We start from the raw sequence: 13,526 nt of genomic DNA on the forward strand, positions 1-13,526 counted from the left end.
TGAGGTGTCCTGCATTGGTTTGCTCCTTCTCCCGTCGTGCTACGGCCTGGGACGGCGGACTTAGCCGAGGTGCTAGTTTGGTGACGCACGAGTACCGGAGCGGCCTACGGGGCTTTGTCTGGGCGACGTCGACTCTTCACACGAGGGGACCTGGGACTCTAGCAAATTACTGAGTGAAGCGCTTGCTTTGAGAGTCACCCCCACTGGGATTGTGGCGGGCCTGCCTGTGATCCCGGCGTCCTAGCAGGCTGTTGTCGCCGAGCGGAGGCGACGAAGAGGCACCGGCCTGTCTGGAGGCTTGCTGGACAGCTCAGAAGACTAACGGACGGGGAGGTGGTGCCATCTTGCCTCTCACCCTCTGAACTGAGGTGTCGCATCATGTCGACGAGGACTCGCCTGAATAAACCAGGGAAGGATGGTCTTGGTAAGGGGGCGTCTGGATCGCCCCCCGGCCCTAGCAAGTCGCCGACCAAAGACGACGCTGATGGCCCGGTCACGAAGGCCTTCCTGAAAGAGCTTTTTTCCTCCATCAAGGAGGATATTACGGAGCTGAAAGCGCAACTAGCCTCCGACCTCCGCGAGGTCCGCCGAGATGTAGACGGCATCGGCGAGCGTGTAGCGACCTTAGAGGACCACGACTTGGGCCTCAATGGGGATGTCCATCAGCTACAGCAAGATCTGCTCCAGCTCCGCGAGCAAAATCTGGATCTCCAGACCCACTGCGAGGACTTGGAAAACTGGTCCCGTCGTAATAATATCCGAATACGAGCGGTGCCATGGGATGGAGACGGTGGGAACCTACGGGAGTATGTGGAGGCTCTCTTTTTGCAAATTTTGGCGGAGGACGAACGCAATGAAGTCAAGATGGACAGAGTACATCGGGTGGGCCTGCCACGTGGCGCGCGCTCGCCGCCTCCCGACATCTTGGTCTGTGTCCACGACTTTCAGCTGAAGGAGACGATCTTGCGGAAGGCGAGGGATACCAACAACCTGCTTTTTCGTGGGCACAGCCCTCAACTTTTTCAAGACCTGGCGGCTTCCACCTTGCAGAAGCGACGGGACTTCCGCCCGATCACGGCCTTTCTGAAGGAGCACGGGGTGTCCTACTCCTGGGGTCACCCCTTTCGGCTTATCTTCAGGTGGCAAAATAGACTGGTACAAGTGCGAACTCTAGCAGCCGCCAGGGAGTTGCTCGGAATGGAGGAATCATCTGCGTCGGCGGACGCCAGCGCCTCTCCAAGAAGACATCGCTGTTCCCGCTCCCCAGCATGGCAAAGAGTGGGCCGACATGGCGTAGCAGAGGGGCCATCTCCATCGGCAAGCCAGAATGAAAGGGGAGAAGCTTTGGCCTCGGTGGCCCAAGTGACTGAGTCGAGCCGAGTGGACAGCTCCTCGGCGGCCTAGGCACCCTCAACGGCGGCCCGTGGGAGCCGGGGGGGCTCTACCATCTTGGGTACTCTGTGGGACAGTTCTCCGCTGGAGGGTTACCCCGACCCTGGATTCGGGGGGGGCATTACCAGGGTCTTCTACCCCCGACCCTTATGGTCATGTCCGACTTTCATTGTTCTCTTTCTTGTTATCTCTTTTCCTTTTTTCAGTTTTGTTTTTGAGGCTCCTGTGGTTTTGGGTGGGCTTGCTGGGGATGGCTCCCGCTGGTGGTGGCTGGGGATCTGGTATGGCTGTGGTGTGTCTGGTTTATATCTGGCGGTGGGCTGCATTGATTGGAGCGATGGGGGGGGGGTACTGGACTCGATGTCGCCTGTTACAATAGGCTCCTGGAACGTTATAGGCCTTAACTCTCCTCAAAAACGCCAGAAAGTGTGGAAGTATATTCTTGATCATCAGCTGGATATGGTGGGTTTGCAGGAGACTCATTTGGCCCGTAAAGATGAATCTAGACTTGAGCACAGACAGTATCCCCTGATCTATAAATCCTCAGCCACTACTAAGCACCGAGGGGTTGCGCTTTTGTTCCGCTCTTCACTTCAATTTCAGCCTGTGGGGGTGCGGGGGGACAAAGAGGGGCGGTGGTTGATGGTGAAGGGGATGCTGATGGGTAAGCTTTGCACGTGGGTGGTTGTTTATGCGCCAAACACGGGCCAACATGGGTTCCTTGAGGCCTTTCTGAGAGTGGTGGGGGACTTTGGGGAGGGAGCATTGATTGTGATGGGGGATTTCAATTTGGTTTGTGATAAGTGTCTCAATTGTTCACATCAACAGAGGACGGAGACGGGTCTCTTTTCCCCGGAGCTGCGTGATACTTTGTTGAGTCTGGGCCTTATTGACAACTGGCGCTCCCTCCACCCTCGCACTAGGGATTACACGTTATATTCACATGTTCACCACACATATTCCCGTCTTGACCACATTTTTGTACATCAATCTCTACAGGGCGACTTGCGCGATAGCAAAATCTTTCCACTTTCGGTTTCTGATCATAGCCTTTTGGCGACGTGCTTGATCTGGGCCCCAGAGTCGTCCCCCCACCGCAAATGGTATTTCCCGGCATCCCTTGCGCGGGATGAGGAGTCCTGCAAGAAGCTTAGGGCGGCCATTGGTGAGTTCTTTGAGTTTAACAAGATTGGTGACACCTCGGTTTTCACCCAATGGGACGCCTTCAAGGCGACGACACGGGGCACGTGCATCGCATTGAACTCCGCCCTGAACAAACTTCGGCGCGAGGAGAGGGAGGCGCTGGAGGCGGAACTGGCGACGTTGGAAACTGCGCATAAGCAGAATCCTTCTAGAAAGACCCTTCGCCCTCTTGCTGGGGTGCGAGGGAAGCTTAGGGCGCACTATAATAATCGGGCTGAATATACCCTCTTGCGCCTACGGCGCCTCTCCTATGCTCAGGGCAACAAAGTGGGGAAGCACCTAGCACGGCAGCTCCATGATAAACGTGAGAGGGAATATGTGGGTGGCATTCGGACCCCCTCCGGGGTCGTGGAACACAGGGATGCGGTTAAGGCAGAGCTCTTCGGCGACTTCTATGCCGCATTATACTCGGCAGACCGTCTGGTGCCGGCCGCTCAGCGTGCATACCTGGAGGCCCTGTCGCTTCCACAGGTCTCCAAGGAATGGAACGAGCTCTTGGAAGCCCCCTTTACTAGGGAGGAGGTGCTGTCCGCCATTCGGTCCCTTAAACCGCAAAAGGCCCCGGGCCCGGACGGCTATACGGCTTTCTTCTATCAGACGTTCGCGTCCGAGTTGGGGGGTCACTTGGTGACTCTTTTCAACAGCATGAGGGAGGCAGGACATACCTCGGGCACTATGGCGGAGGCTATGATCTCGATCATTCCCAAGGCGGGGAAAGACCCCTCTAAATGCGAATCGTACCGGCCCATAGCCCTATTGAATGTTTTTGCCAAATTGTATTCCTCTATCTTAGCCGCCCGACTCCAGGACCTTATGCCTGCCCTCATCCATCCGGATCAATCGGGCTTTATAAAGGGTCGCCAGACCCATGATAACACTAGACGGCTAATCCATCTGATCGAGAAAGCTGAGCGCTTCAAGATTCCGGCTGTTCTGCTAGGCCTTGACGCTGAAAAGGCGTTTGATCGGGTGGACTGGAACTTTCTCTTTGGTACTCTACATGCTTTTGGCTTCTCTCCCAAATTTATAGATATGCTTCGGGCCAATTACCATGGCCCGCGCTCGAGATTTATGGTGAATGGTCATGTCTCACCCTTTTTTGCACATTCCCGAGGCAGGAGGCAGGGCTGCCCCCTATCTCCCTTACTTTTTGCGCTCAGCATTGAGCCTCTTGCCATTAGGGTACGAGAGGACCCGGATATTGTGGGCCTCCCCTTTTCGGGGGAACAGCACAAAATATCTCTGTTTGCTGACGATGTCCTATTGTCGCTAGCTGACCCCGGGACTTCCCTCCCACGGGTGCAGTACATGCTCTCCCAATTCGAAGCGGTGGCGGGATTTCGGGTGAATCCCGGCAAATCATACATTCTCAACCTCACGCTGCCACCTTCTGAGGTAGAGCGCATTCGACCGCTTACGCCTCTGTCCTGGTCTAGCTCCTCCATTCAATATCTCGGGGTCCGGCTGACCTCCTCCATCGCCACCTTATATGCAGCTAACTTCCCTCCTCTGCTGACTCAGATACAGGCTGAACTGAATCGCTGGAAGCCTATGTTCATCTCCTGGCTGGGACGCGTCCATGCCGTCAAGATGACGCTGCTCCCCAAGCTGCTTTATGTGTTCCAAGCCCTCCCCATTACCTTGGATGGGGTTTTTTTTCGACGTCTAAAGACTATGGTTCTGCGTTACATTTGGCAGGGGGGCCGTGCTAGACTCTCCTTTCTTACGCTTCGCCGGCCGTTGAGGAAGGGCGGGGCTGGCCTTCCGGGCATGCTTCTTTACTACAAAGCGGCACAACTCCGGGTGCTGGCTGAATGGACCCAAATGGAGTCGGAGAAGCACTGGCTGCATATGGATAGGAGCGTCGCGGGTCGCTCTATATGGGACCTGGTTTGGAAGGCAAAGGGGGATCGGCCCCGCAACGCATATATTAGCACCCCTCCGAGCACCACTCTGAAGGTCTGGGATTCGGTCTCTAGTGATGAGAGATGGACCTCCTTTCCCTCCCCCTTCACACCTATTCACTTTAACCCAGCGTTTCCGCCGGCTCTTGTTGAGGGGCCCTTTGATGGGTGGAAGGCGGGGGGCTGCCACGCACTTACACATTTGTTCCATGGCTATGAGCCGCTCACCTTCCAAAATTGCATGCGTGACTATGGGGTGCCACCTACTGAGCGCTACCGGCACGCCCAGCTGCTGCATTGGGCATTGTCCCCTGAGGTACGGGACGCCGCGACGAGGCCTCCCACGGATTTCGAATCTTACATCACACGCACATCATCTATGAAGGGGGTGATTTCATTCCTCTATGATTTACTATTAACCACGGCTATCTCACCTCGCCCTCGATACATGGGTTTGTGGGAGGAGCACCTGGGGCGAGATATCTCCGATGAAGAGTGGTCTCATCTATGGCGGGATCTGCACAAATTTAATCATTCTATCGATCTGCGAGAAGCACATATGAAGACCATGCTGGATTGGTATCTGTATCCGACTCGGTTGAAAAAGATTTTTCCTTCTGCGTCTGACAGATGTTGGCGGGGCTGTGGTCTCCTGGGGTACTTTCGCCATATCTGGTGGGATTGCCCCATCATACGCCCCTATTGGGAGGAGATTCTGTCTCATATTAGGGAGATCCTGGGCTACCCGATTCCGGATTCCATTGGCTTTGTGCTCCTGGGCCTTCGGGACCCGCTTCTGGAGCACCAAACCAGGGCTGACAAATACATCCTTTGGCGCAGTTTGGGTGCGGCCAAATTGACTCTGGCTGCTGCATGGAAAAAGAAGGAGGCCCCAGCTCTTTCCCTTTGGTTCGCTAGGTTGTGGAGGTTGCTGAGTGTGGAGCGTATGGCAGACATTTTCAGAAATAACTTTAAGAACTTTACTTTCAGATGGGGCCCACTGGTCCGCTTTCTCTCTCTCTCGAGGGTTGCCGTCAGCGGTTTGCCCTCCCACCATACGTGCCCTACATCTGTTTCAGGTGTAAACTGTGCTTGTGTGAATGGTTGTCGTCAGGCTGCCACCAACGAGGGGAGGGAAGCATCGGGGAAGTTGGAGCCTCTTGGGGGGGAGGAGGTTTGGTTTGTTTTTCTTTTCTGGAGGGAGATGAGGACGTTTGAATTTTTATGAGCGTCTTTGCCGCGTTGTCTTCCTTATGGCCGGGCCGTCTGGAGGCGTGCATGGACTTGGTCGACTAAGCCTCTGACTTGGATAGCTTTGCCAGATGCCGGTGCGGGCTTTCCCCTCCGGGTCTTCTCGGGGGGCTTGACATTATCCCGGGCAGATTTTTGAACTCTTTTTTTTCTTGCCCTGAGTGATGATGCTGTGCGGCCCTTCATTACTGTTATTGCTACTCGGCCTTTTGTATTGGCCCCTGCGAGGGCACTTCTTTGTTTTGCAAATCATGTGCTTTCATCCCCTCTCTCTTCTGCTTTTTCTATCTTTCTATTTTCTCAATAAAAATATCTTTAACAAAAAACAAAAAAAAAAAAAGTCTTTAGTCCTTTTTTCGTGAATCTCCATATTTTACCCCCATTCAGTGTCTTAGGAGTTGCTTATAGAGGTTAAGACATTTCTGGACATTAGGAACTAGAACATGTTTTTCAGGGAGTATGATCATGGATTTACTTGTCTTTTTTCCTGTCAATAAGAGTAATCATAGTATGTAACCATTCTAGACCATCAACTGCTCAATTTCTTGACTCATTGTACATTTTTTAAAGGTTGAGACTGTGCCAAATGTTCACAGTCATTTAAGTTGAATCTGTAAGGGCTTCACAAAGAAATTTCCAAGATGTGCTCCTCTTTTGAAATTTTTTTTTTAAGCAAATGTTATTATGTCAAAAGTCATATATAGTGCAGTGCTCCTTAACCCAGGAAACATCTGCCACATCAAGCATTACAGGTCATGTGACGTTAATTTATACATTAGCGTCAAAATCAAAAAGTACAATTTAACAGAAACATCTTAAAACCCTCAACCCTGCCCCACCCCGGTTGCACTAGCACACAGCTGCGTTTCGGTTGTCGCCACATCTCCCATCTCAGAGAAGCCATTCCTCCACTACATACCTAGTCCCCTACCCCAGTGGCCCACAGATCAAGGCAGATGCAACTACATCTACCGAGGGGCTCCGGGTCTAATTCCAGGCCTCGGTAGTCTGCCCATCGTTTCCAGATTTTGGAGTGTTTTTGCGGGCAGCCACTGGCCTTGAATATCGGAATCTCTAACCCAATCTCAAACCCCATCCTAAAATCCAGCCCATTCTTCAGTGCCGATATCGCTGCTCCCCTAGGAGAGGCAAGTGCATCCATCCAGTCATCTCCATCCAGTTCGCCACATCCCCCAACCTAGCCTCTCTGAGTTTATCCAGCGTAGTGGAGCTACGAGTCACCAAGGATTGATAAATCTTTAATATCTTATGATTCTGTAAATCTACCATAAAATCTTGGCCTCAATCGGACTGAATTCCGCAGAGCCTCTAATCCTGAGATACTCGGATAAATAGCATGCCTAAACTGGAGGTATTTATAAAACTGAGTTCTTGGCATGTTGTACTCTCCCTGAAGATCTTGAAAAGAGTTGAGCACCACACATTACATTCCCTAATGTGGAAATTCCTATGTTATCCCATCCTTTGAATCCAGCTAGTGCTACCATCTGCACTAGACGGCCAATATACCATAGCGGGGTCTCCCTGGTTAGCTTATTCCACCACCCCATCTTACTGAGGGGCTGTTTTCACATGCGAAACACCACCTGAGTGGCCGACGGCAAAGAATTGCGTAGCGACACAGAGTACAGAATGGTATGCAGGGTGGACTCCACCGCATAGGCGGGGTCTTCTCGGTTTCCATACCACCATTCATTTAGTAACAGGAAGATGTGAGGCCACTTTAGTACGATTGAATATCTGAAGTGGCCAGCCCCCGCAATATGTTGACTGAAAGTAGGTCTGCAGTGCCACCCTGGAAGCCCCCCTGCCCACAGCAAATGTCCCAGCGCCACGTTTACCTGGCGAAACCATGAAGGGGGCACCGGGTATGGGTAGTTCTGCAATTGATAGAGCAGGCACAGCAATGACACCATTTTAAAAATTGCAGATCTGCCATATATGGAAAGGGGCATGTGCGACCAAGTTTTCATTTTCTCCCTTGTCCGTGTCCAAAGTGGAACTATATTTCTATCCCTTGCTACTCTCGACAGATCTGATAGGTAAACTCCCAGATATTTCACACCCTCTGTCAATGTCCGTACTGCCGTGGCCCAGGACCCCAATTCTGCCGTTCCCCCAGCACCCACAGCGTGGATTTGCTCGGGTTCGTATATAGTCCCGATGATTCACCGAAAATTTGCTTAATGCTGAGGAACCTTGGCCTGTCCTATTTATATCTGTTAAGAAAAAGAGGACATAGTCCGCATATAAAGCAATGCGATCCGAGAACCCATGATCCCACTCAAACCCCACCACCTGCGTGTCCAGTCGTACCCATGCTGCTAACAGATCTACTGCTAGCGCAAAGAGATATTGTGACAGAGAACACCCCTGACTAGTGCCTCTGCCTACGGAAAACGTAGCGGGTACGGATCCTGCCACCCGCACCAACGCCATGAGGTCCGTATATAGCAGTTTTGGGTATGCTAGAAATTGAGGGCCTATATTAAGACGATCAAGGAGCGCAAACAGGTATACCCAACTGAGGGAATCAAACGCCCTATCCATGTCCGCCAGTAGAAGGGCAGCCGTCACTCCTCTTTCCTGGATGGCAGCTATTGCGTTATGCGCCCGCCGGATGTTATGGCGCGTGGCCAGCTGAGGCATAAAGCCCACCTGATTAGGAACTCTAGTCGGGGATACCCCTTCAATCTCTTGCATATAGAATTTTGTCCTCAACATTTAATTGTGAAAAGGGGCAATAGGAGGCTGTTGGTTGTAAGGCCGGCCGGGCTTGTTGAAGACGACCACCTCCGCATGCCTCCAGTCCTGCGGCAGACATCCCCGATCTCTAGCTTCTGCGATAGGTTGGAGGTAGTGCAACCCTATCTGGGGGATGTATTTCTTAAAGAATTCGCATAGGAACCCATACGGGCCAGGCGCTTTTTCCCGAATTCAAATCTCCCAATGATGTGCAGATCTCCTCCGCAGTAAACGGCAGTCCAGGTCTGCTTGTGCGTCATCAGAAAGGGTGCAGGCGGTAGATCATCTATAAATTGATGGATTCCATCTTCTTGCAAGAGCTCTCTATAGGTGTATAGTTCTGCAAAGTACTGTGCAAAATTCTCAGCTATAAGGGAGGGGTCACTCAGAACCCGTCCATCAGGTCTTGGTATACCTGGGAGAACCTGGGTCTGCAAGGTCCCCTGGCATAGTCTATGCAGTAATATACTGGATTTGTCAACCCATTGGTAAATTCTTTTTCAGGACGCCATCCACGCCAGGCGGGCCTCATCCATCAGGGTATCTGAATAGGTTTGTTGCGCCAGCACCAGCTGTCGGTGTGCCGAATTCCCTCCCTCCTACTAGTCTGTTTTAAGTCCATTAGTTGGGCCTCCGACCGCAGCAGAGCCTCCTGCCGGGTGCGACATGCTGCCACGCAAAAGGAGATGTCCACTCTCCGCAGAGTGGGTTTCTTGGCCTCCCACAATGTTGCGGCCTCTGCCACTGTCCCCACATTTGTGTCTAGATATTGTTCAATTGCCTGCCCCATGTGTTCCTGATATTTCTCGTCCTGGAGGTGCCATGGGGAGAGGCACCAACGAAAGGGGGGAGACTCTCGGGACCCATCTGCACCATCGGGACTACTGGAGAGTGGTTGGAGAGGCCCCTTGTGAGCATCTCTACTGCCCTCACCCTTCCGATGGCTCTTATTGGCACAAAGAAATTATCATGACGGGAGTACGAGTCATGAGAGGTCAAAAAATATGTGTAGCCTAGTTCCCTTCCATGCAACCTCCTCCAAACATCCACCTATCCCAATCCCGACACTAAGAAGCTCAGTTTAGTACTGTGGTGAACAGCGCCATATCCCCCTGATCTCCATCTGTCTACCGCTGAGTCCATTACGTTGTTCTAATCTCCCCCTATTATTGCCAACCTCTCTGGCATGTCAGCCCACAGAGTTGTGATACGCTCTACCAAAGCCCATTGTAGAGGCGGGGGAGGGGCATACAGACAACCCAATACCACTTGTTCCTCGTATATGGTACCCTCAAGAAATATGTATCTCCCCTGTGGATCCGTCTGTGTCTTAACGTGTTTGTATGGGACTTTACGATGCAGCAAAATCGCGATTCCCCGGTGAAGCCAGAATGAAACACCTGGACAAAGCCATAGCGGAGGATACACAGTGCTTTAGGACCCATTAAATGCGTCTCTTGGAGCATCAGAACATCTGATCGATACCGCTCGGCCTCTTGGATTATAGCCCCTCCCTTAACCTCTTAGCGTATAGCCCCTCTGACATGCCTGCTCACTATTCAAAGGTCGCCCGCGCGGAGGTGCGCCCTATCCATCGATGTGTGGGACACCCCTAAGCCAGTGTGCAAATAATGAGCATGTGTGCCAAAAACATAGTGCAAACATAACACAAATATTCCCCAACGTCCCCCAACCCCCTCCCCTATACCTCAAAACTCCTCTTTTGAACTTTGCTCCCTGCATCTTCACCAAGTCAATAACTGTGGTTACATTTTTCATCAAGAGCAGGAGGTCCACATGTACTACTTCCTGGTGAATGACTGGTCAGGTTTTCCGCCTCTATGGAGACTTTGGATCTGGGTTTTAAGACAGCAAGTCTGACACATTGTTACAAAGTGAGAAACCCATAAATCAGGATACTGATCAACAGGGTTAATTGAAACAGTAGGTACACCATCACATTCCAGTCAGCTGTCAACCTAAACCGCTTTTTAGAATCTTCAGGAATGACAGTTATCTTGGGAACATTCCAAATAGGTAAGAAGGGAGGGAGGAGGGGAAAGGAAAATACCATCATGTGATTACAACGCCCATTATTCATACTAGACATTATGGACACTATTGGGATACATTAACCTCCCCCAGAGAGGGCAGTGCCCATTCAGCGGGTTGAAACCCATTTTTGTTGCAGCTGTCCTACCATGGCATGGATATTATTGGTGTATCAGTGCTCATAATCTCCTGTGTACATTAGTCCCTTTCATCTGCCTGAAGATTTACAGGACTCTGCTACCGCTTGCATCATCACACATCAGGAGCCTGGCCTCCAGCCAGCTTGGGTCCGTTTTTCACAAGAGGTGAATCCGACCCTCTTTTGTGGCCTCAAGAGGCCAATCAGTTGGTGAAATGCCTGTTTTACCTCTCAATGCTCCAAATTCTGTCACTTCATATTCTGTATGAGGATCTATGCTGCACCATTGGAAGATTGACAACCTCTTGTCTTCTCAGAATGCTGTCTACCCTATTGCTATTGTTAATTAGCCCTTATAGAACTCAATCTAAATATTGCATTGCATTGTCTTTTGGTAGTCATGGATATGACTTTACAATTGTTCACCATCGTTTTGTAGGCAAAGGCAATATATTTGACCTTAAAGTCTTCCTACTGTTTTTTTAAAGAACCAAAGGAACAAGGGTGCTGATTGTGACCGACAATACAACTGCAGAGCTTTATACAAACAAGCACTTGCATTCAGATGGTCTATTTGCCATGGCCAAAGGCCTTGCCTAGTACAATGTTACAATGGATTACCCATCGACCAAGTGGGTTTTCTCAGTAGAAAGGGCCAAAGTCGACATGAGTTGGAGCAGAACAATTCTCTAACCTTCCAGCTTGCCTCCTGATTGTATATTTCTGGCATAGACATGCTTGTCTCCAGGTGGAACTGCAACTGTGTTCTGGATACATCCTGGATTTGGAAAAATCCTCAAATTGTCTCTTTGGGAAAAACACATTTTCCTGAACTTTAGCTGTGAATTGTATTGATCCTCTAGAATATTTAATTGTTAATTAGCTGCCCTAGATGCTTTCTCATTGTGGCATCCATATTTTTGGAAGAATCGCTTCTGGCTTTACATCCTTTGACCCTTCTTCTACCCATCCTGGGCGTATTTCAAAACCAGAAGGTCATGGTTGTTCTTGCTCTCATTGTCTGAACGTGCCCACTTGGTCACGAGGATCTTATTCGTGCCATCTGTGTTTTTCAAGATGAGACATAAATGTTTTAAGAGAGTCATGAACAGGCCTCCTATGTCTCCTTAATTACTGGTGTTGGAAGATCCCCTAAAAGGCACTGTTTCGATGACATCTCCATTCAGATCCCGGTTGTCCTTCATTTGTTTGCTACTGACTCCAAAAATCTTTTCACTGTGCCTCAGTGCCATGCAAGATTATGTGTGTATGGGATTCTACGCACAATAAAGAGCGGAAGACCGTTCTCAAACTGTACTGATGTCTTCGATCCCTGAATCACTCTGTTCATATTGTAAGCATAATGTTTCTCATGGATACAATTTGGTGGAGGTTGAGGTTGATGAATTAGCTATTACCTTTTACGATGACGTATTTGTAAGCCATTTTGTGCCGAGGAAGGCAGATCAGCGAGACATGAACTCATGGGTTCAGCCAAGTTCCTTCTGGAAAAGTGGTTACTTCTGTAGATGTAACTCTCACCACAGGCCCATGTTGAAAGACTATTGAGTCTCAGATATTAAGACAACTGAAGTTCCAGAGCTGTGTTGAGGCATATAGACAAACCATATTGACAAACTACGTCGGGGAGCTTGCATTAGAGTGTATCTAAGATCTGAATGTGCAGAGGTGTACATTTTTCATTGTTCTCATTCCAAGACTTATTGATGTTAAATGTTTTTCATTTGATTTTGTCATTCAGCTTTTCTTGTTGTACAATCTCTTCGAAGCTTTTATTAGACGGTTCAAGAAATCTACGAACCCACGCAGGATGTACACCAGTACCATTTGAATTACAATGATATTTTCTTACCCTTTACTAATACAAAATGTCAATTTTACCATTGGAATATAAATTCCAATGGTAAAATTGACATTTTGTATTTGTAAAGGGTGAGAAAATATCAGATGTATTTTTATAGAAAAATAGTTTTTCACTGTTATTATTTGTTACATCTTGGTAACTGTGAAAATGATTGAAAATAAATCCTTTGATGTGTTTAAACCGGTAACAAATCGTCAGCTTCAACCTCCACCTAATCTGTAGATGGCGACATTAGGAAAATTACCACAATTAGTAGAGAGAGTATAATCTTCTCTGTGTTGCAATACTGCAGTAAGTAGATCATTGGTTGGAAGAACGCTGTAAGGAAGAGCATCACATTTTCCACGCTTGTATGTTTTGATCATTTTGTTTTTCTGAAAATGGCAGAATACGTTGTAATTGATGGATTATGGGTCAATATGATATTTTCAAAAAGTATCCATCTTTTTACTGTTGATAATAGGGCACTGTGTTTTCAGATAGGCGGAACACATAATTATGTGTAAAATTGGTCTGAATGTAAAGTGTGATCTATGTAATACTGATTTTTCTGACATTTCTTAGAACATTCTGAAGGGAACGAAAGCGACGGAAACCTACATACAGTAGCAATGGCAGCTATTGCAGGCAATGTAAACAACTATATTATAAAATCAGGAGAACCCCTTGCACAAGCAAGCAAGACAATCACCAGGTCAGTGAACTGACGAGTTGTAAATTACCAAATAGTTTTGTATGCAACTTCCAAAGATTTTCATGTATTCCTTTTGTGTATACCTTTTCAACAATTTCTTTTACCCTTATCTATGAAAATCAAGCAACTGAATCCCTCCACTAAAAACAGTAATGTCCATCTTTAAAGAAATGTTAATGTTTGAAGAAAGTGACTCAAGTTTAGCCATCTCCAGAGATTGAAACACTCACTGAATCCAGG

At 49.1% G+C, this 13,526-nt stretch overlaps 1 protein-coding gene across 1 annotated transcript in view; it reads left to right on the forward strand.

The window, feature by feature from the left end:
• The window catches only part of CARF (calcium responsive transcription factor), a 367,392-nt gene that overhangs the window by 104,592 nt on the left and 249,274 nt on the right, over positions 1-13,526 (forward strand). Inside the window, exon 5 of the mRNA XM_086955271.1 lies at positions 13,157-13,286. Coding sequence (XP_086811397.1) covers positions 13,157-13,286 — 130 coding nt within the window. The remainder of the gene's footprint in view (positions 1-13,156; positions 13,287-13,526) is intronic.

This window comes from Lissotriton vulgaris, chromosome 2_1 (assembly GCF_964263255.1).
Source record: "Lissotriton vulgaris chromosome 2_1, aLisVul1.2, whole genome shotgun sequence".
Classification (NCBI taxonomy): domain Eukaryota; kingdom Metazoa; phylum Chordata; class Amphibia; order Caudata; family Salamandridae; genus Lissotriton; species Lissotriton vulgaris.